At 37.5% G+C, this 27505-nt stretch overlaps 1 protein-coding gene across 1 annotated transcript in view; it reads left to right on the forward strand.

Annotated features, from left to right (window-relative positions):
• Positions 1 to 7132: 7132 nt before the first annotated feature.
• LOC105033119 (phenylalanine--tRNA ligase beta subunit, cytoplasmic) overlaps positions 7133 to 27505 on the forward strand; it is a 33420-nt gene continuing 13047 nt past the window's right edge. Inside the window, exons 1-14 of the mRNA XM_010907782.2 lie at positions 7133 to 7336; positions 7429 to 7484; positions 7574 to 7674; positions 8334 to 8463; positions 8649 to 8764; positions 8888 to 8954; positions 9428 to 9469; positions 14243 to 14284; positions 14468 to 14544; positions 14854 to 14980; positions 15069 to 15236; positions 18163 to 18291; positions 18418 to 18528; positions 24591 to 24725. Of these exons, the coding sequence (XP_010906084.2) occupies positions 7279 to 7336; positions 7429 to 7484; positions 7574 to 7674; positions 8334 to 8463; positions 8649 to 8764; positions 8888 to 8954; positions 9428 to 9469; positions 14243 to 14284; positions 14468 to 14544; positions 14854 to 14980; positions 15069 to 15236; positions 18163 to 18291; positions 18418 to 18528; positions 24591 to 24725 (1359 nt within the window). The 5' untranslated portion in view covers positions 7133 to 7278. The remainder of the gene's footprint in view (positions 7337 to 7428; positions 7485 to 7573; positions 7675 to 8333; positions 8464 to 8648; positions 8765 to 8887; positions 8955 to 9427; positions 9470 to 14242; positions 14285 to 14467; positions 14545 to 14853; positions 14981 to 15068; positions 15237 to 18162; positions 18292 to 18417; positions 18529 to 24590; positions 24726 to 27505) is intronic.

A 27505-nucleotide genomic window follows, 5' to 3' on the forward strand; every position in this document is an offset into this window, starting at 1 on the left:
CCTACGGGTCATTCAGATTCAATCAATGTAGGGTTAGATGCGGTGTTCCCAACCCTTGGGAGGTCAGAAGATGAGCCATGGAGTTGGCTCATAGAGTCTAGGATCGATTTGGGTCCTAGGGCTAGAACAAGTTTGATCCTAGGATGGAGGTTTGGCCCTCCATGGGTCTTAAGGTCTAAGAAATTTGGGCTTCAAGGGGCTAACTTGTATTTGGACTAGATTTAAGTGCAAGGATATAAGATTGGGTCAAGTTATGGGTGCAAATGGACTTCGGGTGAGCTCAATCTCATTGAGTTAGTCAGAAGAATTTTTGGGCTGAGTAACATTAACTCAGAATGTCTATATATACGTTTTATATATGATTTTTTGTGATAAGGAATGAAGATACCCTTTTCTTCCAAAACCCTAGCTGTTGGGAATAGTGTCCCAAAGCCAATCGTCAGCCTGTTGACGGTTGTACTCCTTTTGTATTAGTACATGAATTATAAATAAATAAAAGTTATTTTAATATTTTTTCATCACAAATATTTCATCTTCTAATGAACTCCTATGTTGTGGTGAAGTCCTTAGGACTATTTAGACTCGACAAAGGAGGATTTGTCGCTTAGTCCTTAAACCAGTTCGCGACCAAATGATACGTTGTTATCAAGGACGATAACGTTTATCGAGCATAGGTCGTTGTGTGCCATATGGGTTAGTTGTCCTCATAACCAAGGAGTGTGGAGATACTGGTATGGCATACAGGTGAGATATAATAGTATATCTGCACTGAACGTGACCGACTCCGAAGCTATTTTTACTGTCAAGATTTGCTCCGATGGGATATGGGTATAAATATCCCTTCGATCTGAGACCGTCATGGTGACTTGCAAGCAACTCACTGCACTTAGGCACTGGACTACCTGAATTTCTAATTCAGTGACGGAAGGCTACTGGGTGTAGTCAAGTACTTGACTTGTCGGTGCATGTGTCAAGATGGGATTGACCACTCCAGTTTAGGAGCTGTGTACAGTCGTATTTCAATTTAGCAAAACCTTGACCAGGGTAGTCCTAGTGAGGAGTCACAGAACTAATTGAGTTGAGCACGATTCGGATGATCTCATCAGGGTTGACAGTTTAACCCTGAGTCATCCTAAACACATGGATCAAAAGAGATGAATTATACAGTAACTATATTCACGTAGGTTCTGAATGTTGCGATTGTGACTATTCGACCTATCCGGTCATCGGGTATCATTGCTAGATGGTCACTTCGATTAGTACAGGAATTGGTTCCTGTGCTACCGACTTAGGTTCGAACCTGCAGGGTCACACACATTAGAGGTTCCTTTCTGATCTGATGGTTGATTATGAGTCTTATGTGTCTAAAACTCTATGATTGAGAATTAAGATTCTCTGATCATGAGTTTCACACATTTTGAGTACCGGGGTCAAAATTTTGAATTTCAAATTTTGAATTTGAAATTTGAACTCTTCGATCAAGATTTCATATTGATGGACTTTGATACCCGATTGTCCATCGGATTTGGACTCAATAATTATGAGAGATTTTATTAGTGATTTGATCACTAATTAACTCAATTTGATTGAGTAATTATTTTTGGATCAAGTCTAATTGAATTGGATTCAGTTGGGTTTGACCCGATTAGGTTGAGAGTTGACCTAATCGTCGAGATGGTTTGGTCCCTGATTTGATCAGGGATTGAGCTTAGTCAATTTCTGATTTGATTAAAATTTTATTGAGCCTAATTAAGTCTAATTAAGTTGGGTTTAATTTAGTTTAATTGTGCTTAACCTATTTTGATTAGGTTGGTTCAATTAAGATCAAACCACCATTTGAATTTGAATCCCTGCACCACCTTAAATCTCTGCGCCCATTTGAATTCACGAGAAGAAACTTCTCGTGAATTTTTTCTCATGCAAAGCCCTTCTAATGCCCACTCTTGTGCGCCAATATTTGGATAAAGATGATTAGTTAGCCATTCAAATTCAAAGCGTGTTTGAATTTGAATGGATAACTTATCTCTTGCGCATAAATGACATTATCCACTTTAGCGCCCCACATCTCACACGAGAAAGAGTTTCTCGTGAAACCTTTCCACGCACAAAGCAGACTCGCACCTTCTCTTCTCACGCCCAAGTGGATAGAGATGAGTTGGTTTTAGTTTGAATTCAAATTTGATTTGAATTCAAATGTGTAACCACTTGTCTTTATCCTCTCACGCGGATAAGACACGTTTTGAACTATTTTAAAAGAGATAGGGAGCTGGAGAATGCGTAGAAAAATTTTGAGAAAGAAAGTGGGGCGTGAGGAAGCCTTGTGCGTGAGGTGAAGGTCCAAAACCTTCCGAGAGAAAAAGAAAGAAAAGAAAGAAAATTGGGCGTAGGGTTTTTGATGTGTACCCTAGGGTTTCTACCTAGGGTTCGGGAAGTGAGATTGGTGTGCCACGAGTGTCGTGAGTCCACCAAATTTCAGAAAGAGATCCATCAGCCTCTCAACCAATCATACAGACGATCTGGAGCATCCGAGGAGTCGGCACACATCGATCGAAGGAGTTCGATCAACATCAGCCATCAAAAGGGTAAAATCACGAACTAGCATTCGTGAGGAGCCGATCAGACGGGAGCTTCGTGTGGACGATCCGCAGAGGCCAGATATTAGTGTGACTATGACATGATGATCAAAATCTCCCGACGGTGATCAGATTGCGGTGATCGACTATCCGCAAAAGGTGATGTGTTCTGAACACAGTACAGTAAAAGGTTTAGTGTTTCAAATTTGAATTTCAAATTTAAATGCATGCTATTGTATCATATTTAGATTCTAGTGTAGGGTTAATTAGTATTAATTAATGAGATTAATTAATAATTTCGCTGTAAAATAGTAATTTTGAAAAAGTTTTAAAATTACTATTTTGCCCCTGCACTGAATTTTCCCTACACTAGCCTCCTCTCTCCCTCTCTCTCTCTCTGCCGCTGCCCAAGAGGTGGAATTCATCTAGGGTGCGCTGGCCTTAGCCATAGAAGGAAGGTGATCAAGGGCACCAAGGCTCTTGATCCTTGAAATCCTAACTGCCACCCACAGATCTCCTCCAATCTTGTTTGTTGCCGCCTCCAACCTGATTTCAGAGGTTGGTTGCTAGTGCAAGGGACTCCATAGGTCTGGAAACAAGTTCTTATATTTGATATCAGAGTCAGAGTTAAGTGGAGAAGGAGATGCCAGAAGTTAAAGATCTTTAGGTGCTGAAATCTGCTGTAGAGGGTTCTGAATGTCTCTTCTTCGAGTTGCTGGTTCTTCATGCCTAAGTCCCATCAATTTTAGATAGCAAAACAGTAGGTTTTCCATCTTCACACCTCTACTATTTTGGTTTTGAGCCAAGCTGATCCTCGGTGGATTGGAAAATGAAGATATTTCAGAAAGACTATCATGCAGAAATCTGAACTAGCAAGGTTTCTTATCAAGGTATTTCTCAAAACTCTTGGGAAGTTTGATGGAAAATTTTTTTTTTTTTATTTGAAAAGTTTGGATAGAAGATCTCTTGGTCCAATTAGATTTGGATCTAGTATTGGAGGAGAAGCCTGAAGGGATATCGGATCGTTAATGGATATCCCTGGAGAAGAAGGCGTATTCTGTGATCAGAGGGTATTTGGCAGACGTGGCTTTCTATTCGGTATTAGAGGAGAGGACCTCGAAAGGATTATGGTCGAAATTGCAAATCTTGTATATGGAAAAGAATATGTGCAATAAATTGATGTTAAAGAAGCGACTGTACAGCCTTCGAATGCAAGAAGGTGGAGATATCGTGGTGCACATCCAGAGGTTTGATCAGATATATAACGAGTTTCTGAACATTGAGATGAAGTTGGAGGAGGAAGATAAAGCATTGCTCCTGTTATGCTCGCTGCTCGAAGTCTTTGATCCTTTAGTGATGACTCTACTCTATGGTAAGGAGACGCTGCAGTACGAGGACATAGTCTCAGTTCTCAAATCCAATAAGTAGAGAAAATGGATGACAAAAAAGGATATTCTCCAAGAGAACCTCATCGTAGGGGAGAGGCTTAGGAGTGGGAAGGACACGAGTGAGCACAGAGGATGGTCAAAGTCCAGGAAGAGCAAGAAGGAGACTAGGTGCTTCAACTGTAATGAAGCATGGTAGTTTAAGCAGGATTGTCCTCTTTGAAAGAAGGACAAGGGAAAAAGGATAAGATCTGAATCCTTGAGTACCATTGTTGATTCAGAAGAGGACTTCTTCTTGATGGTTTCGGAAGGATCCACGGTGTGTAGAGGATCCGAAACGATAGCATAAGCGGTGGAGGTGCAGCAGGAGGCGCAACAGAGCAACACTGTGCAGTTGACCTCGATTCCAATTTTTCTTTCTGTAGGTACATTAGAAGGGCTTCATATTTAGGTGGAGGACCTGCCAGAGGTATCTCCATAGGTGGAGAGAGGTTTGGCACATGTTTAAAGTCAAGAGATGCGAGAGAAGGTGAAAAATTATAGCACTAATGGTGGCAGCGTACGGCACGAGTCGATGTGGATTATGCAGCTGCCGGAGAGGATTGGCTCCGAGGAGATGGTGTCATATACAGTGGTGGCAGCGAGTGGAGGCTCAGGTACCTATGAGGAGGCTGAGATAAATCCAATAGATGATAGGTGGGTCCAGAGTATGCCAGGGAGTCTGCAGTTTCTCTAGGGGAACCTAAAGCAGTGGTTGGTGCAGCTGTCCAGCAGAAGGATGCCAACGAGGAAGAAATTTGATATCAAAGAGCAAGGACAAACCTTCAGTCCAAGGGGAGGCGGATGTCTCAGCAGCCTCTAAGGGAGCTTAAACGGTGAAGGTTTTGGCATTGACGTTGGATTTGCACAGGATGCTGTCAGAATACACGAGTAGCGACAGCAGGATGGTGCAGATGGACCGCACGAGGTTTGCTAAGACTTGGGACATCAAGGTGGAGATTATCGGGTTAGATATGGTGCTTCCAACTCTTGGAAGGCTAAGAGATGAGCCATGGAGTTGACTCATAGAGTCTAGAACCAGTTTGGATCCTAGGACTAGGATAAGTTTGGTCTTAGGGTGGATGTTTGGCCCTCCACAGATCTTGAGGTCTAGGAGATTTGGGCTTCAAAGGGCTAACTTGTATTTGGGTTAGATTTGAGTCCAAGGATCTGAGATTGGGTTAAGTCATGGGTGTACATGGGCTTGGGGTGAGCTCAATCTCATTGAGTTAGCCAGAAAAATTTTTGGGTCGAGTCACTACTCAAGGTGTCTATATATATGTTATATATATGGTTTTTTATGATAAGGAATGAAGAAAACTTTTTCTCCCTAAACCCTAGCCTCCTCTCTCTCTCTCTGCCACCGCCCAAGAGGTGAAATTCATCTAGGGGGTGCCGACCCTAGCTATAGAAGGAAGGTGACCAAGGGTGCCAAGGCCCTTGATCCTTGAAACCCTAGCCACCACCCACAGATCTCCTCCAATCTTGTTTGTTGCCGCCTCCAACCTGGTTCCAGAGGTTGGTTGCTAGTGTAAAAGACTCCATAGGTCTGGAAACAAGTCCTTACAATCAAGTCCATATATAACTCAACCCTAATGCAAAAAATTCAGGTCTAGACTGGATCTGGATCTAATATAGCTAATTACATTTTGATTACCACATACCAAACGATTGTTAGCCATAAAAATAGATAATAAAATAATATTCGTCTCAAAATAAATTAGGATATAAAAATAATTTTAAGCTAATCCTTACATTAAAAGCAACGCTCCTATATATTTTAAATCAAACTTATAGGTTCAAACGAGTTCAGGTTCTAATGATATATTGGGTTTAGATTGAGTCAAGTCATAAAGTAGAAATTTGAAATTGATTCAAAAATAAAATAGGTTGAATCGGATTTTAGAAATTTAAAGTAGAAATTTAAAATTCAGTAAACTTAGATCCAACCTGAAAAATAGAACGTGTTTAATTTTAGAACTTGACCAAGCCCCATGAGTTTTTTAAAGTGGGTTGGATTGGATCTAAGTAGGTTGGATCGAGCCGGGTCATGGATTAACCGAAGCCATTTGTAGCCTTAATTAAGCTATGATAGTGAAGGTAATATTTTACAGTTTTTTTTTGAATAAGACTGTCAATCCAGCCTATAGATGTATTTTCTAACTCGGAGTCTATTAGGATATTTCTACATGATTAGGCTAAAAATCTTATAGGATTCATGGAAGCGTGGCCTGGTATCAACAAACCATCATTCAATCTAAATCTCGTAGGGAAAAAAGGTCTTTATAGATTATTTTTTTTCTTCATGCAGTCCAAAGGCAAAAATATGGGCTGGATTTAAACAAGCTTTTAATAAATGTAATCTAGACGGGCCAACATGTTTGATTCTTATAGGATTTTTAGTCTAATTTTGTAGGAATATTTAAACAAACCCTCGGACTCGATATGAACCAAAATGGATTGGCTACGGGTCCAAATATTCATTGAAAATTCTGAATTAGGCTGGGTTTAATGTCCACAAAGCTAACTTGTTCCGGTCCAATTAATGATCCCATTTTATGTATAATATTATTTTTACTTATATACCATTAAATTTGAAAAGTCTCCATACATAGGATTTTTTTTTGATGTTTGTACTTGATGTTAAATTAAGTATATCTTTCCAATTTTTTCCACTCATTATTGTATAATTAACTATCATGTACTTGTTGGTCATATTTAATTTTGAAGCATATATTTGGATATTCTATTGATACTTCCTAAAAGTATAGATGCCTTTAGGAAAATAAATTGTTCAAGCTATACAGTTTTGTATCCAATAAGATTCTAGATTTAACTTATCTTAATCCCTCTCAGAAACCTGATGAATTTAAAATGTTTTTATTATCCAACCTAACCTGGTTCCAATGGACCAGATATGACAAAATTTAGGTTTGAAATCTTAACAGGTCCGGGTCTGGATTTACTAAAACCCGACTCCGACCCGACTGATAAGTACTCCAACTCCTGTGTTTCCGTTCGACCGAAACCAGACCGGGTTTATCCCGGTCAATCACGCACGTGCTTTATATAGCCAGTCACGTGCATTTCATCAACCGGCCCTTGTACCGGAGTTTCAAGTCACTGCGACTTGGCGAACGAGTTCTTTACCCCATTTCGGCGTCGTTGGTAGGTCTTCACGCTTCTGGCCGGTTCTCTCTCTGCCACCGCCGCCGCCGCCGCCGCCGACGCTTTCAAACCCCACCTCGCCCTTTCTTTCTCTCTGTGTCCAGATCGCCGCCATGCCGACGGTGAGCGTCGGCAGAGACCGCCTCTTCGAAGCCCTCGGCGAGACCTACAGTAAGGCCGATGTCCTCTTCTTCCTCTTCTCCACTCATTAAATCTCTTTATCTTCGTCTATATCTGATGCCATCTTTCTCTCTGAATCGCAGCGCAGGAGGATTTCGAAAAGCTTTGCTTTGAATTCGGCATCGAACTCGATGACGTTGTAAGCTACTTAAATCCGATCTCCTCTCTTTTTTTCAGTATTTGATCACTTTATCTGATGCTAAAATCCCGCATTCCCTTGCTTTATAGACTACGGAGAAGGCGATTATTAGAAAAGAAAGACATCTGGAAGGGGAAGAAGAGGATGAGGACGAGGAGGTCATCTACAAGATCGAAGTCGCGGCCAATAGGTAATTGGTTCTGCACAAGTTGATGCATTTACTGCCCTTCCAACACTAATTAAAGCAGAGAGTTCTTCATGTAGTTTAAATCTGACTGTTTGGCACAAAATTAAACAGAAGTTGGTGGATGATGCTTTGTCATCGGCAACTAAAGAACTATTTCTAGCTGAAATGTCTTTGTGTGATTAGTAACGTGCAATGTGTTTTCTTTTTCCCCATCTAACCTAAACTACAGTCGGTAAGCGGTAGTCTTTTGCCAAATTGTCATGCATGGATTAGAGTCAGATTTTATAAACACTCTTTTCTCTTCTTTCTCTTTTTTTAAAAAAAAAATGTTAATGTGGATATCATTCGACAAGAGAAAGGGTAGATGATTATTCTAGTTTTTTAGTTCTGTGTCTTTTCTTGTTTGCTGGATTAGCTCATCCAGTAATTGTGATCCAAATGGGTAAAAAGTACTGGTGCATCAACTATGTGTTGCTGAATGAATGCATGTAATTCAACTTTGAAAGTTGACATCTTAAATTAGATTGTTCACCATACTTCTAAATATTTGAATTAGTACTATTAGCCTTCATGTTGTTTTGTTGATATTGGCAACTCAAATTTAAAATCCATGTACAATTTGTAACTTTCACTACTTATATTGTTTTATTTAATAACTGCAGATACGATTTGCTTTGCCTTGAGGGGATTGTACGAGCCCTTCGAATATTTATTGGGAAGGAAGAAATTCCTGTCTTTAAAGTCAGTGATGTTCCCCCCAAATCTATGCTTAAAATGCATGTTAAGCCTGAGGTAATTGTTAAATAATTGAGTTTTCTGCCTTAGGTTATGCCTATTTATTGGCCTTCATTAGTAAAGGGGCTTTGTTTATGAAGTCATGTCTTTCGTTTTTCCAATTTCCTTGTTCTTTGTTCTGTTTTATCTGTAAGTGAGTTTGAAATTTAAGAAAATATTCTGATGCGAGCATCACTTAACAGACTGCATTGATTCGACCCTTTGTTGTTTGTGCTGTTCTAAGAGGAATAACTTTTGATGAAGCCCGATACAACAGCTTCATCGACCTGCAAGATAAGCTCCACCAAAATATTTGCCGGTATAGCATATTTTGGCAATATACCTACCTTATGTTTACTGTTACTCTTTTATATCAAAAAGCACCTGATAAATTGTGTATTAATTCTCTAGAAATAAAGTTCACTGTTTTCCTAATTTTTAGGAAGAGGTCTCTAGTTGCTATTGGCACCCATGATTTGGACACAATACAAGGCCCCTTCTCATATGAGGTAACTTTCAATCAAAATATGTTATTATATTTTTTGGACACTGTGTTATTCTGTTTATTCTTGTTCAATGTTTATAAATCAGCCCCAACTGAACTTGAGTTTCATATGGGATCACTTTGAATTAGTTTGAGAGTATAGATAAAATAAACTAGGATCTCAATTCTCAAATGACCAAAATATCTAAGTATGATTCTGTTTGAATAGAAGGCTCTACAAGCTATTTTCAGAGGCATATATTATAGAGACCTAATTCAGTTGTTGGCAATTGTGTTATAGCCTCTATTCAGGACTTATAGCTAAAAGAAAAACATATCTGGCAGTGTTCTATGATGAGTCAACTCTAATATTTATGGTCAACGTAACCTAGAACGTGGCCATTTGTTGGTTCCACCACCAAATAGAGCTTCTTATACTGCTTTCTTGCCATTCTACTCAAGACCATATCTTACACTGTGCTATCCTCTTTTCTCCAGGCTTTGCCACCGCCGGACATAAATTTTGTCCCTTTGAAGCAGGTGAGTGCGCGCATGCACTACTTCAAATTAATGTGTTGTGTTATGCTTGTATAATTACCTTATTTTTGTCTTTTTCTACAAGATCAATAAATACATGTTTTTATCTTCATGAAGATTCAGTGCATTAAGTTTCTATTAGTATTGTTAGAAAACTTGTCTATAATCTCTGTTTGTTACTACTCCAGTCACTATTCTTGCTATATTTTTGTTTTTTGCATTTGTACTTCCTCACAAAAAGTGATGGTAAGCATATAATCATTTTTCTTAAGAAACAAAAAGGTAGAAGGGAGCAAAATTATAATAACTGGAGCTCACAAAGACAAATGTTCAAGTTGAAAGAGGTCCAAATATGGAGTTGCCAGATTTTGATAATATTTAACCAAATATATGTGTTGGCCACTTGGCCTTCTATCATATAATAGACAAGTTAAGCTCCAAGGCTTTGAGTGCAAGTACAGGTTCTTGATATGGTCAAAAATTTGTGAAGTGTCTCAACATATAGAAAGCACGTTTGATCCACAAACAAAGCTCATCCAGTCACCTTGTTCTTTGTAAATTACACCTCTTTCAGTGTAAATGTCGGGCCTTACGCTAAGAAAATAAATATACATCAAAAGACAAGCCAATTATACTTTTAATTGAAAAAAAGACCAACCAAATACTCACTCACAATTGAAAAGCTCTTTGTGAAGTGCTTTGTGCAGGATTTTTGTGGTTGATATACCTCTAGCACAGGAGGCCACTTTGCTTGTTTCTTATATGCTTATATATTCTGGGTATGAAAAATTGAAGTTTTCTATAGGGGAGCCCGGGAGCTATCTAATTATTGAATGCTAGATAGTGTTGCTAAGTTCTACCTATTTGTAAATAATGGATGATCGTAAGAAGGTTGCTGGGATTCTCATTGCAATACATGGCAAAAAACTTCAAGCTAACTTATGAATATGAGAGCAACGGGAATTTCTCTCCATTTCAGGTTTCCATGCTTTTGAATGCCCAATCGTTAATGACTTAAATCTTGATAAGAGTTTGTTCAAGTCCAAAGGGCACCAGTGGAAGACCTACTCCATAATAGGTGGGAGTCTGTATTAGACAGATGTTGGCATTCGATGAAAATACAAAATAGTGATGTAACACGGTATTAGTATGTAAGCTTGAGCATGTGTATTTTCTGGTCAAATATCCTATCTGCCAACCAAAAAATTAAGAAATTGTACTTGTTTTTTTATCTGTCATTTTTATGCTATTTAAAGTGCAGAATGCTTTTTCAGTTTTTCCACAACCTATATAGTATGCAATTATGCGATATCTCATGGTCATGAATATTGACAGAGTGAATAGATTGGGAGTAGATCAAGTCAAGGATATGTCTATCAGCATGGTTCCTGAGCATTTCATGTGCTAGCTGAGTGTCAAGATGTCATGTCATGAAGTCTATATCACTTAAAACATCCATCAACTTTGGCAAGAAAACACTTCCACACAGTATAAAGAAATGAATCAATGAAAACAGAAAACAAACAGTGCAGACTGGTTATGTATTGGTATAGACTATGGGTACTATCCGATACCAACTACTATGGACTCGTACTGTTGGTATATAGCAATTCAATCACTTTCGGCATCTTGAGGGTCGCACAGAAGCCAGCTTTCCATCAGAATGATATGATACTAGTGGTACCATCCTGTTCTGATGGTATTTAATTACTTGGAAAAATGACATGATACTTCTATCAAAGTGCTTAGATAAATTAGATCAATCTTATATGACTCTGGAATGGTTCAAGAGCTCAATGTGTTGAAACTTGCTTCATGATGTCCTTTAACAGGACCTGTCAACCTTTCCTCAATTCAGAAAGATGAAGTGACTAATTCACCATCTTCTTGGGGGTGGAAAATGAATGGAAGCTTCAATTTGCCCTTTCTGTTTTTGCTGTGAATGAAAGATGTAGCCCATTTAATCTGTCCAATGAGTAAATGACAGTAGAGAAAAGCTTCAATGGATGTTGATATTTTCTGGTGGTTGGTATGTGTAGGTCAGTCCATTTTTGGAGTGCTGAGAATTTTTTGTCTTATTGTGTTCAGGAGTTCAGAAGTCTCAACTCTCAATGCTCCAGAACTCCTGTAAATTTGAACATCTAGGGCACAGAATGTTAGAATTTAGAAAGGAAATAAATATTGGCCGGTCATTTAGGTTAACTAGCATCTGTTTGACCATCAGAGATATACGGTTTTGTTTGAGATAGTTTAATGATACTGGAGTATATACAGAGATTTTTTTTGGGACCGTCCAATAATTCTTGGAATTTTTTTAAGCATGCAAATTGATTTAAAATTTAGCACATGAAACTTTGCAGGGAGTCAGATATCCTCTTTTAGAACTCATTTAGTTTGTATTGATGGTTCCTGAAAGTAATTTTTGATGTTCTATGATAGGTCACTAGTAGTGGAATATCAAACACTATTGCATTCTGTATTTGTAGGTTAAAATATGCTGTAAAAGGGATTTTTTAATAGCAGTGAGCTCAGCTTATATTTGTTCTTAAATTAAGGTTTTTTGAAGCTTTATTTTGGCATTTCAATGCTTTAGGTTGCCACAAGTAATCTGGCCTGGATTAAATGTGTTAAACTACTTGCAACTGACTCTACTTTTTAGCAAAATACATCATCCTATTGGGTGGAATATGTTACTCCAGGTTGTAGGTCTGCTTTTTTTTTCCTTCAAGAAACTACTTTGCTCTTAGGATAAGATCAGTTGCTAAAGAGTATTTGACAAGTTAAAGTGAAGTGGTTCATGGGGACCTCTTTTTACTTTAATGCTGGATGTTGTACAGTCTCAAATTTTTGAGTCAGTGGGAATACCAATAAGACCTTGCTTTTCTCGGACTAATTGGAAGTAAGCCACTAGATGAACAAGGAAGATTTCAAACTGATCTTTTGTTGGTAAACATGCATAATAGGCAAAATTTTGTCATGGATGACAAGTAGTTGAAACTCATCAGTTGAGTTAGTGGCACTAATCTGCTTTAAAATGTTGGACCTGTGATTGCAGTTCTCATGGAATATAAAGTCTTATGCAGAATTAATCTTTGATAATGGGTGCATGTCCTTTTGTCTTATTGGTTACATTTTTGATATTTAGGCTGCAGATGAGTTAGCACGTCGTTGACCAATATTTTTGATGCAAAAGCATGCCAATGACCTTTTGTAATTTTATCAATATAAAGGAAGTAACCTCCATAATTGCTGTTTCTTTTCTTTTTTGTTTTTGCATGCTGTGGTACTTGACTGTGGTGGTTGAATCTTTTTTTTTTTTTTGGTTTTCTTTTCCTTTCTCGAACATAGTCAATACTAACTGCCTGACTGGATGCTTCTGTCATAGATGCTGAAATGGGAAGAGCTTTCAAACTTTGCTGTTTATTGAGAATCAAACTTTGTTGTTTAATCCATAATCAGATATGTTTAGTCAGAATCAAATACTATAAATGAGGTGCAAGTGGTTGTAAATCAAGGTTCGTTGTCTTGGTACCGGATTCTATATTGATACCATCCTATTTACTGTACGGTATGAGATTGTGTATCGAGTATCAATACGGTATGAGACAGTATACCAGTATAAGATTGGAATGGTATGGAATATCCCGTATTGGGCGGTATAGGGTGGTACAACAAACCATGCTGTAAATAGTCTCTTGTTATTATTGAAAAGCACTATCACAATATCTATCCCCCCATATTTCAAGTCATCTTTCCATTATAGTTCACCAAATTTTTGTCTTTACATACCGAGATCTATGCCTAGAAATTTAATTTGGGTGACATATATATAATCCTTTAAAACTTATTTTGAATTTAATATCTTGATTGGCTAGCCACTTTGTATGCTATCTGGAGTCTTGCACTTAACATAGCTATAGTCTAGAAATAGTGGAACCAATACATGGGCTTCACATGGTGATTCCCCAAAAGTCAAATAAGCAACACGGATGCAAGGTGCAAAGCAACCTTGTCTCAGCTGTTTGGTGCCCTTACCTAAAGGTTTGCTCGTGGGAGAGCTCCAAGGTCCAAACCTTGTACTGGCACAATTCTGCCGTATTATTGGAAAAAGGAAAACAAAAAACACAAATTCAACATACATGTCTGTAATTTGCTTCCATATGTTTATGGATAATTCTCTAGTAAACCTACCAACAAATTGTATGACCATCATTTAAGTTCTAATTAACATGTTGTGACCTAGTAATGAGAATGCAAGACAAAGGCTAATTTATGACCACATAAGGCTAGATTAAAGGATTGAGTGTAATACAAAGGAGCATGCCATGAGCAATATCATCATGATTAAAGCATTGGTGAACTCTTGTGCTGATGTGGTTTTTACACATGAAGCAAAACATGCATAAAATACATGCTCTTGAAGAATGGTTCAAACATGGGTTCAAACATTGGTAGACTCGTACTTTCTTGAAGCAATACTAGATGTTAATACACCTTTTCATGACTTGTTCCTGCACAATAATTTATGGGCACTGGTTAAATCTACTGTATAGAACCTAAATATGCTGTTATCTTCCAATATATTGTGGATTTGGTTTCCTATATATGTTTTAATTGTCATGGTTTGTTTTTGGATATTAGATGATCTGTCATGATTATATTATTATCTTTATATATATGTATATATATTTGTGGAGATGTCTGCTTCCCAGTGAGAATTAGCAGTTCAAAAGTTTTAAGTGACATTATCTTTATTCTTGCTGATTTCTTTTTTAGGTAAAAAGTTTCAGGGCCGGTGAACTATTGGAATTTTACAGAGTAAGCACCAATAATTCATCTTCTCTTAATTCTTATGAAGCACCAGGCTAGTTCCCTGTGACAAACATGGCTGACATAATTCCTTTCTGAAAGTTCTCCTTTTGTCCCACTTGGTCGTAGTTTCTGTTGGAAATTGCAACATTGTGTTGTCACTGATGCAAAAATTTTATCATCTTTTGGCAGTCAGATATGAAACTGAAGAAATTCTTGCACATAATCGAGAATTCTCCTGTATATCCTGTCATATATGACAGCAATAGGTGAGTAGGCCAGTCAATATCAGTATGTGCTTTTCTGAATGTAAAGATTTACTCTTGCCTGTTGGTTTTTAACTGATTTTATTTGTGTTGCTTATGATTCTACTGACTTTCAATCATGTTCTTTATATTTTGATCACTTATTAAAGCATTGAATGTATGTAACTGTGTTACCATGAGCATGCAGCTATTTCTGTTTTTCTACAATAACTTGTCATGTGAGAGCTTTTGGTAGCTTAAAATTACCTTTTGCAGTCCAAGCAATTTTCATGCTACTTTTGTTTACATATTGATGTGATGTGTGTTCTGTAGAACTGTTTTGTCACTGCCACCGATTATAAATGGTGCTCATTCAGCGATCACTCTGAAGACAAAAAATGTGTTCATTGAATGCACAGCTACTGATCTGACAAAGGCAAACATTGTTTTGAATACGATGGTTGGTGAAATCATTTAAATACCTTTTTTTTGCCTTAAAGATGATCTAATAAGTTCTGATGATGATAGCTGTTCTTGTGATTCCGCAGGTAACAATGTTTTCAGAGTATTGTGGAAAGAAATTTGAGGTCGAACCTGTTGAGGTGGTGTACTCTGATGGTAGGTCTAGCATTTACCCGGATCTTACAGTTAGCAATATGGAGGTCTCCCTTGCTGATATTACTGGTCCCATTGGTATTGCACTGGAGGCATCAGAGGTATCAATTTAGGTGCTTTTTTAGTAATTCTTACAGTGTTGCACAAACCTGTGGGCAATTTGTATGATGTAGATCGATGTTTCTTTTATTTTAATTATGATCAGGTACCTATCTTTTTATGCTCAATTCGCTTGTTAGTGATTGATTGTCACCTTGACTAAGAATAGAAAGAAGTCCATAAAATCTGGAGTTTCAGACCTTCCATCTCTCTGCAAATAAAAAGAGGAAAAAGTCATCGAGTCATGAGAACTGAAATTTTAATTCATTTGGTTACTTTCTTTAGATGCTTGAGAAAATGTGAAGCACAACTTCAGATATGTGTGATATATATTTATTTTGATCAAAAGCTTTGTGCAATTTTATTCCAGCCTGCCTCTGTTAAAATATCTGGCTCCACTGCTGAACCAAACAAATATTTGCATAAATCTCATTCATTTTAGGTTTTGCAGAACTTTGTTTTAGCAAAACCGGACAACCAAACAACTCCTTTCCAAATGCTTCCTGTGTGAATCAATGAGGTTTGTTTTGTCTTCAGCACCTTATTCTGAAGGCTCACAAATTCATTAGGGGTTGAGTTTTCCAACCTATGCCGTAGTGTGCGGTCTATCTTGAATATTAGCTTCTCTTTAAGATTATTACAAGAATCAAATGCCATTAACATCTTGCAAGGATTAAAGTACTGCATGCGATGCCCATGCCGTTCATAGACCGGCACACACATATAGTGCAGTGTGTGTCACACTGAAGTGTGCCGATCACATGTCCAGTCACATGGCAGAGCTCATGGCGAATGAAATGGGTTTGCACAAGTGAGTATAGGTCTGATAGGTACTGGTATAGATAAATATGGATGGTACAGGGGCACAAACCCCTGTTCATCCATATGTTGCCAAAAAAGTATGTTGTATGGTGCCAAGATAATTCCATTCCATCTCCCCCCCCCCAAAAAACATAATTAAAAAAAAAAATCGCTCCTCTTCGTTTTTTTTCTTCATTTTTTTTTCCTCTCTGCCTTACATTTATACCCAAAATAGTTGTTGATACTTTTCTGCTTCATCTGTTGCTTTTAAATGATTTGCAACATTGCTACAAATTCCAGCAGCATGGTGCTATGTCTTAAACTGCAGCTATAAAGCTTGATTGCATTATAATATGATCATTCAGGTTTGGGAGAAATTTGATTCCAACTTGGAGTTTGTCCAAGTTGTAGTTTGTACGGTGAGTGGATGCAAACATTCAAGGGGTAGATATAGCCATGAACTAGAAATATAGATTTTTTGATGTTCAATTGTAAAAATGGCATATGCAGTTTGACTTAACAAGAGACAATGAACTATTTCAGTAAAACAAAGTCTTTGGCGCAATTATTTAATCCGACAACTGTTGCATATTGTCAAGACTATTTGTTTGATATAGATAGTGAATGTACCACTTTTAACAACCATGGACAACCTCAAGCCAAAAAAAAGGATAACCATTCCTTTATCTACTTCTGGTCTGCCATAGATTTTAGAGATGCTTGGAAGATGGGTGTGAATTAGTTTTTCAAAAGGTTCATTCTTGAGGATGTATTGTTTCATGGCGCCTTTTCTTTGTTCTTTGGTCCTTTCATATTTCATGACTGGATACTCTGATCTCTTTGTGGCATTCCTCTCTTTCTTGGAGCTTTGCTACATTTTGCCTAGGTATTTCTTTAGGATTCAGTATCAACATCAATCTACATGAAAGTTGAATAGTAACTTGACACATCAGCAAAATTGCTGGATGTCCAAAAGTTATTTCTTTTGCAGCAAATTACTTTTAAAGTTTTTATTTAATGTTTTTCTAATGCAGTCAGATGTTTTATGTGCTTTTCTGACTGACCAAGCAAGCTGGCCAATTAATTGTCACCTTACTTAAGGTTTGATTTTGAAAGTAAGTTGTGATGCTAAGTCCAACTTCCCTACGTCAATGACTTTAATCTTGTCAAATGTAGGTGGTCATTGGGGAGACATTTTGCCCTTTAAACGTAATGATTTGTCTTTAAACAAGCAAACCACATCAAAGGTGTTATAACCTGTTATAGCATTTAACCACCCTATAGTGGCTGTATATTTTAGTAAGTTCTTTTGTAGGGTTTGTTACCTGGGTATGATGGACTGAAACATGTTTTTGTAAATTATGAAGTTTGTCCTCTAGATTTGTAGAAAAACAAGTTTCTGCTAATGGTAAAGGATGTATATGTATTTTTATACCTTGATTACCTTAATTTAGTGTGTGGCTAGTTCCACTGTAGTTATGCTTATAAGTAACAGTCTGATTTCAACCCACATAGATGGTGTAGGATTTCTAAGCTAAAACTCAGGTACCATGGATGGGTTCATATACAATTTTAGATAAAAATGAGTATCATTATGGCATGCCAGTTCAATATGTCAGTTCATATGCTCCACATCTGTGAGATATCTAATCAAACAAATCAGCTTCCTATGTGCACGAATGGTGCAACGAGTTGGACTTGGAGAGCGTCCTAGAACTGTAGAATTTGTGATTTTTTTGTAAGCTATCTATCATCAGCTAGTTTCTCTAACATTGAGTTTCGTACATTACAGTCCTGTAGGATCTTATCATATGACGCTGTTATCCTAATTCTGTACATCATATAGGATATTTTACATGTTTGCCTATTTGCATATGTCGGACTTGTCCAGCTTGTTCTTTTCTTTCGAGGAACAGGCTAAAATCTTCTAAGGTAATTTGGCCAAATGTTTTTCTATTTTCTTAGCAGTTCATTTTTTCCCCAGCTCTTCAGCTTTTTGCATTTTATTAACTCAATCAGTCATGTCATATCAACCGACAGTCCTCTTAATTTGGTGCTATATCATTCTTCGAATATGACTCATTATGAGTCATTTTCAAACCACTCCTAACTACTTACAAATGACAGGTTGTTCCCTTGTTGAACAAAATGCAATTGCAAGCTGGAAAATCCTTGACGACAAATGGAAACTGTAATATAATTGTTTCTGTACCTCCCACTAGAAGTGATATTCTACATGCTCGTGATGTGATGGAGGTAGGGAATGTGACTGGTGGTTATTGACAGATCAATGAACTTTTACATATATATTCATTAATTCTCCCTTTTTGGACATCTTGGGCTAACATTGGTTTTTCTCCTCCTCCTAATCATTATTTAAAGGACGTTGCTATTGCTTATGGATTTAATAACATTCCAAAATCAAAACCTAAATGCATGACAACAGGAGGGCGGCAACCATTGAACCGATTTTCTGATAAAATCAGAGCTGAGGTAGTCAACAGAACTCGTATTTCTTTTCTGGGTACCTGCTGATAACCTTGTTATTCATAGTTCATTTGTGGCTGATTGATATGTGATTTCTTATGAACTGCAAATGTGGTGTCCTGCTTATCTAACTGATGCCATCTCCATCATCCTGATGGATTGTTTGTATGCACAGCATTTTTAGCTCATGTCCAAATTTGCACTACTGTTTAAGTGATATGCATGTTCAAAGGATCAATCCAGGTAATAGTACAAGTCTACTTTACCTGATAGAAGGGTATAAACTTATTATGCCTGTAGATTATCCTAAAGTCCCAAATATTCAAGTAATAATGTCTCCCAAATGTTCAGCCTCGGTTCTAGAATTTTTCATTAGTTTTCATTTCCATTCAACATGAAATTGTTAGTCATATTTAATTACCTAACTTGATGAGCTTTTGAAAATCATGTAATTTGGCATCTCATGACTTCAGTCTCTTTATGTGATGAAGACAGTTATTTGATATTAATATTCAGTCCATATGGGTGGAATCTAATGTGTGATCCAAGATATTAATGTTCAATCTCTGGTCAAGTTTGTGTGGGAATCCTAAATAGTTGCTTTAGTGCACTGCCAGAAGTGAATTGACTTATATATCGATTTATTCTTTTCAAACACTGAAGTATGAGTAAGAGGGATATATGCCAATATGCTCGACTCACTTCTTCACATGAAATGCCATTGCCCAGGTTGCACAGTGAAGTGTGCTGAATGCCGAACGTAGATGTGGTAATTAATTAATTAATTTTTTTTTTTGAACTTTTGAAAGGGCAGTGTCTAGAACCAAGGGCATTCTCCTGTTTGGTAGCAAGCACACCATCTAAAAGCTATTTAGTATAATGAAAAGGAAAATAATGTTTTAGGAAAGTAATATAATATGTTACTGCAGTAGTCTAACAAATAACTCTTTCTTCCCATCTTTTAATGTTTTCTTAGATATAATGGGGGCATATGCTTGCTAGGCATGCAAGCCAGTCATTCAGGCTTTATTCTGTTCACCTGATTAAAATAATAAATATGGACATAATATTGATGTGCCTGAAACCTGGACCCAGTTCTCAAATCAGGCCAGTCTTTTGGTGGCAAGATTGGATTGACTTGAAGACCCGACTAAACCCAACTATAGATGGCTTAAAATGTGATGCCATGCTCACAATGTATAGATGCAACCGGGCCTCATCCAAACCTAGATGTTTGTCATTGGATGGTTCGGGTTGTATCTTTTGTGCAAAAGAATGAGTCACCTTCTTTCATCACTTCAACTGTTGGATAACGCATGGGTCACTTCGAGATTTGTGCAGGCTGATGAAAGACAAGTTCGGATTACTTTGCGATCTGTGCGAGGCGAGATCCAGTGGTTGACGTTGTGAAAGAACATCAATCATTCTTTCGCGTGAAAGATACAACCTGAACCCATCATAGGAGTGGGTCGACAATAGTGGAGGCAAAGGTATAAGATAAGATGCAAATTGTGGAAAGTATTTGGAAAAGCTGATTGTGATCGAGGATGTAGGCTTTAGCCATAATGAATGAGAAAGAAGGATTTGTGAAGGTGATTCTGAATATTTGGATGGTACTCAGTGGTTGTAGTGGTGTTGTTCGACCTGATGTGTATGTGGGTGAGAATTGTTGGATGGATGTAGTGGGATTTTTAAGAGTTCTAAAATTTCCATTTTTTTCAATGGTTATCATAGGTGACCTTCCCTCTCTCAAAGCATGTTTTGAAGAGCTAAATATAAATGGAACACATCAACCCAATTCTTGCAATTGCTCAGGATACCCTCTTTTAGCTTTTAGGTCTATTTCTTAGTTCAAGATCCCTCTTACTAACTGGAATAAAAGAATTAGTAGATTTGTTCCGCCCAAAATGGGAGGGAATGGGCTGGGGTTATGAACTTATAATCATGGAATCGACTCGATCATCAGATTATAAGTTCATTCCATACCGGACCAGACCGGAATAGGGTTATTTACAAATGATTTTTTTAAATCAAATCACACCATAGTAGATTCAAGTGGTTGCAGGTGCACAGATGCAGCAAAGTTAAAAAATTGGAAGAAGGAAGCATCTAGTAAATGTCCATACAGAAAGATAGATAATATAGAAATGTAATATATACAGTATATAAAATATATAGAAAATATAGAAAATTTAGAAAGAGTATATTTTTTTAAGAAAGATATGTTGAACATGGGATGCGGATGTGTGAAAGAAGATTCTTAACTCTTGCTCCTAACCACTTAGCCAAAGTAATAATTTTGTTTTCACAAGCTGAATTAAAATACTTAAACTATGAAAACAGAGTGCCTATTAAAAAAAGTAAAACCTTGGATCACAATCGATCTGCCCACTTATGTTGATCCAACAGTTCAGATCGTGATCCATGTGCTCTCATGTGCTCCTGTGGATTAGCTCATGCAGCCGGCACTAAAGGCCTGGGTCCCTCCCACTCCTCTCTCTTTGCCTGTGCTTCATGCCTCCTTCCCCTCATCTCCATTACAGGCATTGCATGCGAATTGACCTCTTTCTCACCCCATCACCTCGTTAGTCTCTCTCTCTCTCTCTCTCTCTCTCTCTCTCTCTCTCGTGCGCGCACGCGTGCGGGCTCGTGCACGCGTGCTCCCCCTCCCCCTTAGGTTTCTTCTGTCTCTTGAGCCTAGAGTGAAGCGAGAGACCAAGAGAGATAAAGAGATGATCCCCATATCCACCTTTTCCTTCTCCACCTCTTTTTGAGCAGCCATCCGCTGCCTTGCCTTTGATAAAAGTCTAAAGATTATGTGTTGCGGTACTATACTAGATCTAAATGGATTGTTTTGAGGGTTATATGAGAATACATGTTAGTATTTGAGGCCATGCTGGTACTAAGATAAGTTGGCAAATGGCTTATTTGCTGCATGTTAGGACTAGAATTTCTTTGATTTATTGTTTTACTAAATTTTTTCTTGATTGAGATTCTTTTATCATCAACTTATGAACCTAACATAAGCTTTTGTATGATCTAGCCAAATTATAGTTGCTCTATTGTGGTTATAAGCTTCATCAGATAACAAACCTAAATGATCGCTATATTGATTGGAAAAAGATAGGTGGCTATTTTGTTTGTGCTCTCCCACGTTAGTTGCTTGACCTTTAAGCTGGTTACAATTTGAGGTGTCTTTGTATTTTAATTGTGGGTTTACGTATCTAAACAGACAAAGAAAAAGAAAACAAAAAGAGAAGTTGTTCGTATGAGGAATGCAACTTCTTTTTTCCAAGGTCTGTGAAATTGATACTTTGACCTGTATTGGTTAGGTACCAGGTTGGGTATGGTATGGTACCATATCGTATTGATGCACAGTATATAGTCCGATGCTAGAACAGCCATTTCAGGCTAAATCTAGAGAGATTGAGAGCAGGGGTGATGGAGGTAGGCACAAGGGTTTTGACAGACCATGGGGCTTAGTGGCTGCCACGATGGCAAGGGAGTGGCCGAAGCAGGGAGCTAGGTTGTTGGACTTGAGAGGAAGCTAAAGTGGTTACATTGGAAAGAAGGGGGGGGGGGGCAGGCACCATGTGTCATTGTGCATCGACATTATCATTTGTCGTCATTGTTGCAGATGAGGAAAGGCTCAAGAGGAGGAAGAGGCAGAGGGGGACACAGGAAGGTGGAGGGAGGCTTGAGAAGTTTAGGGTCTGGGATTGACAGAAGGGGAGGGGCAGGATTTATAAGAGGTTAGACAGTTTGGCCTGTTGAATCGGGCCTGTATAGTCTAAAATCAGGCAGAATCGGTAAGTTTGGTTGGTTTTGACCGGTTTAGCCTTGATTCACCTTCTATATGGCTTTGAAATGCTGAACCATATCGGTTTCCCTCTAGTTTGATATGGTATCCTTGGAATCAGGCAGTTTGGGATGGTTCAATGAACTTTAGTTTTTTTAGTTATTTATTTTGTTAAATGTGATTTTTTTAGTTGATATTATAATGTCAGGATTTTAGACTAACGGAGTTTTTGTATTATCTAGGATTTGTAGTTGACTTGTAATTTGATTGTTTTTGTATTATCTAGGATTAATATTGAGACAAAGTTTTTGTTTCGTATAATTTCAATCACTTGTAGCCTATATGATCTTGAGCAAATGTTTCAGTGGCCATGATATGAATATGTGTTGGTGCATTCTTAGGTGGATTAGGAGGAAGAATAGGGGAGGTAGATTAAGTGGTAACAGAACTTAGTTGCTAGAAATGGGAGCAGGTGAGTCGGTGTTCAGGCAAGCAAATATTTTTCAAACACTTGAAGGAGGTGCCTTCGGAGGTAGGTGCAGGCTCAAGTTTATGGCGATTTCTGAAATGGGTACCCCTAGGTAGAACTTTCTTGTTAGCAAGTGCCATGGTGGGAGGGAGCGGAGGGAAAGTGCATAAGGGATTTTGAAAGGAGGCGAGGAGGAGAGAGAGGAAGAGGAGATGGTGGAGAATAATGATGAGAGGGAGTAGAGGCAAAGGGACAGAAGCGGTAAAATTAGATTGTGGAAGAGGTGGGCTAGTTCATAACATTTAACTAATGTTTTCCATGAGACATCTCCCCAGGACCAATTGCAAGCTGCCTAGGCCTATGTAGCTGCCTAGACAACCACTGTGTTCTAGTTGCATATGATGCCACTTGAGCACTATGCAGGCTAGTTATGGGGTTCATACACATATGACCACATGGCTAACTGTTAGAACAACGGTTAAGGTTTTAAATACCTCAGAAAGGGGCCGTCCTAATTTTTCTGTGGAAGAATATGCCCCGTATGGACACATGGGATTGGGGATGCTGCTTCCTGTTGTCTCGATCCGTTTCCCAACATGTCTTGTCCCAGCGCTATGGATGGTGGGATGCCAACATGTGCATACATGGAGTAGGCTTGTTGTTGGCATTTTGTGTACTGATGTTGTAGTTTTCTCTCATTTTGTTGTTAATTGTTTACTGTAGGCTTGTTGCGTATTGCGGAATCCTGCTCATTCCTTCTTTCCTAAATTGTTCACTGTAGGCTTGTTGTTGTCATCATTGAGGTTTGAACAATGATAACAACAACAATAGCAAATATGCTCACTAAAGGCATCATATGTGACAAGATGAACACCATGAAGTATGAACTTAAATGTAGGAATGCATGTCAGAGACTGAATCTAATTTCGTTTAAGCATATCTTCAGCAATTGTTTAACTTAACCTTTTATATTCCAGTCTATATCTTAATAATTCACCTTTGACATACCAAATCATGTCTTTTAGTATGTCATCCCGCTTTGTGTACTGGTTGCTTGTGTTTTGCTTTTAACTCATATAAATGATTTTTTTTTCTTTTCTCTTGAATCATTATTTGATAAATGTACCAGAATGTCATTCTATAAAAATAATCACATGCATTGCTTGACCGTGAATATAAAAACCATATGATGACTTTGCAATTTTTTTGTTCCACAAAATCCATTTCCAAATATGCCATTTTTATAGATTATACCATACCATACTATAAAATCTCCAAACCTTCACTTAAAAGCAAGATTACATAATGCTTTCATATAATCTAGAATATCCTACAGTTAGAATTTTTTGGTTATGTTTCATTAAGTGTGGGTCCCTGTCCTCAACTGAAGGTAGTGGCACTTCCATCATATTTCTCAAGAAAATGAAGAAAATGATGAATGCTCACCCCTCTTATTGATTATAGGGTGAATTCAGAGAAAAATATAATTGAAAAGACGATTGTATTTGTAGGAGGAAAAAAGAGATTCACTGCCTCATGCACAATTTCCCAGCACACTGCACAGTTGCATTATATATAGCAGAAATTTTGTTGATATTTGCATAATCGCCCTTTCATTAATTTGAGACTAAGGTTTTCTCCCTTTGTTTGAATACATATTAACACTATGTAGTAACCAAATTCCCAGGACAAGCTGTTTCTGGAAAGTGAAATCATCTTTTGATTTTTGCATTTTATAATGTTCTTTTATGCTTCAATTAACCGTATCTTTGTCATTGAATATTATGCACGTTTCTATAGGTCTCCAGAGCTGGGTATATGGAGGTGCTCACATGGGTTTTGTGCTCACATGAAGAAAACTTTGCAATGTTGAAACGGAACGATGATGGAGACAAAGCTGTTATAATTGCAAACCCTCGATCATCTGACTTCGAGGTTTGTTTCCTCATCTTGTGTTATATAATAACTGATGCATGTTTTATTTTGAAAATGCTCTGATCTTTCTGTTTAGCTTCGCTTAGACAGCCACCTAACCTCCTAAAGTTTATATCTTATCCCTGACTCTGAGTTAGCATAAAAATTTATACTGGACCATTGACTTTATTTTTACCTTAGTCATGTACCTAACCTCCTAAAAGTATATCTCATTCCTTTAGTGAGTTAGCATAAAAATTTATTCTGGTCCATTATTTATCACCCAGTTGATATACTTTTTTGAGCTTTTGTTGGGACATATTTTACTTCAAAAAGCATTTAGCTGGATCTGATAATTATTACTGGTATAGTCAATTTTAGCTTACCTGTTTGGCACTGGCATTGTATATGTCATTTTGCCATTTCCGCCAATGCTTGGCACATATTGACATGGTAACATGTCACGTATTGGCATGCAATCAGTACAGTGTGGCAATAAGGTATTGGCATAGTATGATGGTATACATTGTGGTGTTTGCCAACCATCACTTAAATTCACGGATGGACCAATGCTTTTAAGGTCCAAATTACTTAATAAAAGGTTCTGCTGCCAGGCTTGTGGTCCGTTGTCTACAATATGGATTACTCAAGCACCAATGGCTACTTCTGTACCTTGCTAATTCACGTATGATGAATAGCCATTGCATAGTGGATTATCAATTTTTTCTTTTTAAATAAGGCTTTTATATCTGAGTTGTAGGTTAAAAATGCATGACCAACCCAATTTAACAATCCATATTTTTGACTTTTCCAAGTAATTAATACTTTCGTTTTAGTATTGCACTATATTCTAATACTTTGCATTCTACAATAATATGAATTAATTTAAATTTAATTGATGTGGATTTTTTCCCCTTTTTTTTGGCCCTATTGGTATCTTGTTTTTTCCCTTGTGCCAAATCAGACACTTGCGAATGTGTCTATTTTGAAATCTTCCATAAGGCTCTTGAGGTGGATGATCCCAGATAATATCCAAAGCATAATTTGATGCTAAAGCATAAGTCCTTCAAGTCCATGATTTCATCTTCTATATTTGGTAACATAAGGGCATAAAACATATTATATTGTATAGTGTATAACTCATGTGTGATAAGTAGAGACAACCTCAATGTTCCTGTAGGTAATATTTTCTTATCCAAATTTTATGAAGTGAAGCCTCCACAAAGGGCTGCAAGTTGGTCGGCTTGGGTTGGGGATGGGCACCCAAACCCAATCCATAATTGAATCGGGTCTTTATGAGACTGTAAATCATTTTATCTTGTATAGAGTATGAATCATGTTTGACAGGTAGAGACAAACCTCATGGTTTATGTAGGTAGTATTTTCTCATCCAAATTTTACAAAGTGAAGCCTCCATGAAGGGCTGCAAGTAGGTCGGTTTGGATTGGGGATGGGCACCTGAACCTGATCCATAATTGAATCGGTTCAAAAGATTGAACCTGAACCTAATTCACTTCCATTCGAGTTGGATTGGATTGAGTATACTATTTTTTTCTCAATCATCGAATTTTTTTGGGTCAAATTGGGTCAACAATAATCTTAATAAAAACCATAATAAACATATATAAATTGATTAACTAATTATATTATGAGCATATTACACAATAAATAGTAGAATGCAATATATAGATATTATCAAAAACATATTCTATGTAAGATTTGATTGATAACTGCATATAGTTATAATTAACAATGCATTATTGACTAACCATATGACAAAAAGAAGACCGATTTCTTATATTCATTGATTAATCTAAAGAATGTATTATTCTAGTTTGCGGTTGTTTTGGGATGTTTTGAGCTCGAATTGGAAATTTAATAATCTAAATCCAATCCAAACTCGAAATTGGTCATGTTTGTTAATCCTAAGCCTAGGCCAACTAACAGTTCAGTTTGGACTAGATTAATTTATAACGGGTTCTAGACCAGAAGCAGTTCAATCCAATCTACTTGCGGACCTACCTCCACATATAGGGTGGATGTTGCATGTGTAGGAGTTTCTTTCATTAGTTTCTTGTCCACTGTCTTTACATGGCTAATAGACCTGACTCATATCTTCCATTCATGGAATATGAATATATGATTGCTTGAATTTGGCTACAATTTTTTACATCAAATATTGTGTATCAATTATCAAATTGTTTGTGGTTTCAACTCAAACCAATAGAGATATCTATAGGTAAGTTCAGATTGAGAAATGAAAAAAAGGTAGTAAGAGATATGTGCTCTAGTAAAAGGTACCAGATCCATTTTTAGATTATTTATGAAGTTTATCATGCTTTTAGAGGTAAAAACCCATCTGGAACATTAGAAGCTGAACAACCTTGTTTATATGCTATTTATTCCATTCTTTATGCTATTTATTCTATTCTTATGGCATTCTAACTATGAAATTGCATTTTGTTATGCCGCTGTCTTGGACCCATATGCTTACATGTCCCATAAAAATGTATACTTCTGCTATAGGTTTACTTCAACATTACGTTATCCAAGGATTTAGGTCCCAACGGGACACCGAGACGGGGTATCATTCTATGTGTCGGGATAGGACCGTCCTGCTAGCGTCCTAGCATTCCAATTAGGACGTCTTGGGACATCCTTTGTCCCAAGTGTCGGGATAGGATGGGACTGCAGCACGTCTTGTTTTATTAAAAAATCAGGACAGTCCCATCCCAAGGGATTTAAAACCTTGACATTATCTTTCTTCCTTACGTGGGTTCTTGTTGATGCACTAAAGGTTT

This window comes from Elaeis guineensis, chromosome 13, assembly GCF_000442705.2.
Source record: "Elaeis guineensis isolate ETL-2024a chromosome 13, EG11, whole genome shotgun sequence".
Classification (NCBI taxonomy): domain Eukaryota; kingdom Viridiplantae; phylum Streptophyta; class Magnoliopsida; order Arecales; family Arecaceae; genus Elaeis; species Elaeis guineensis.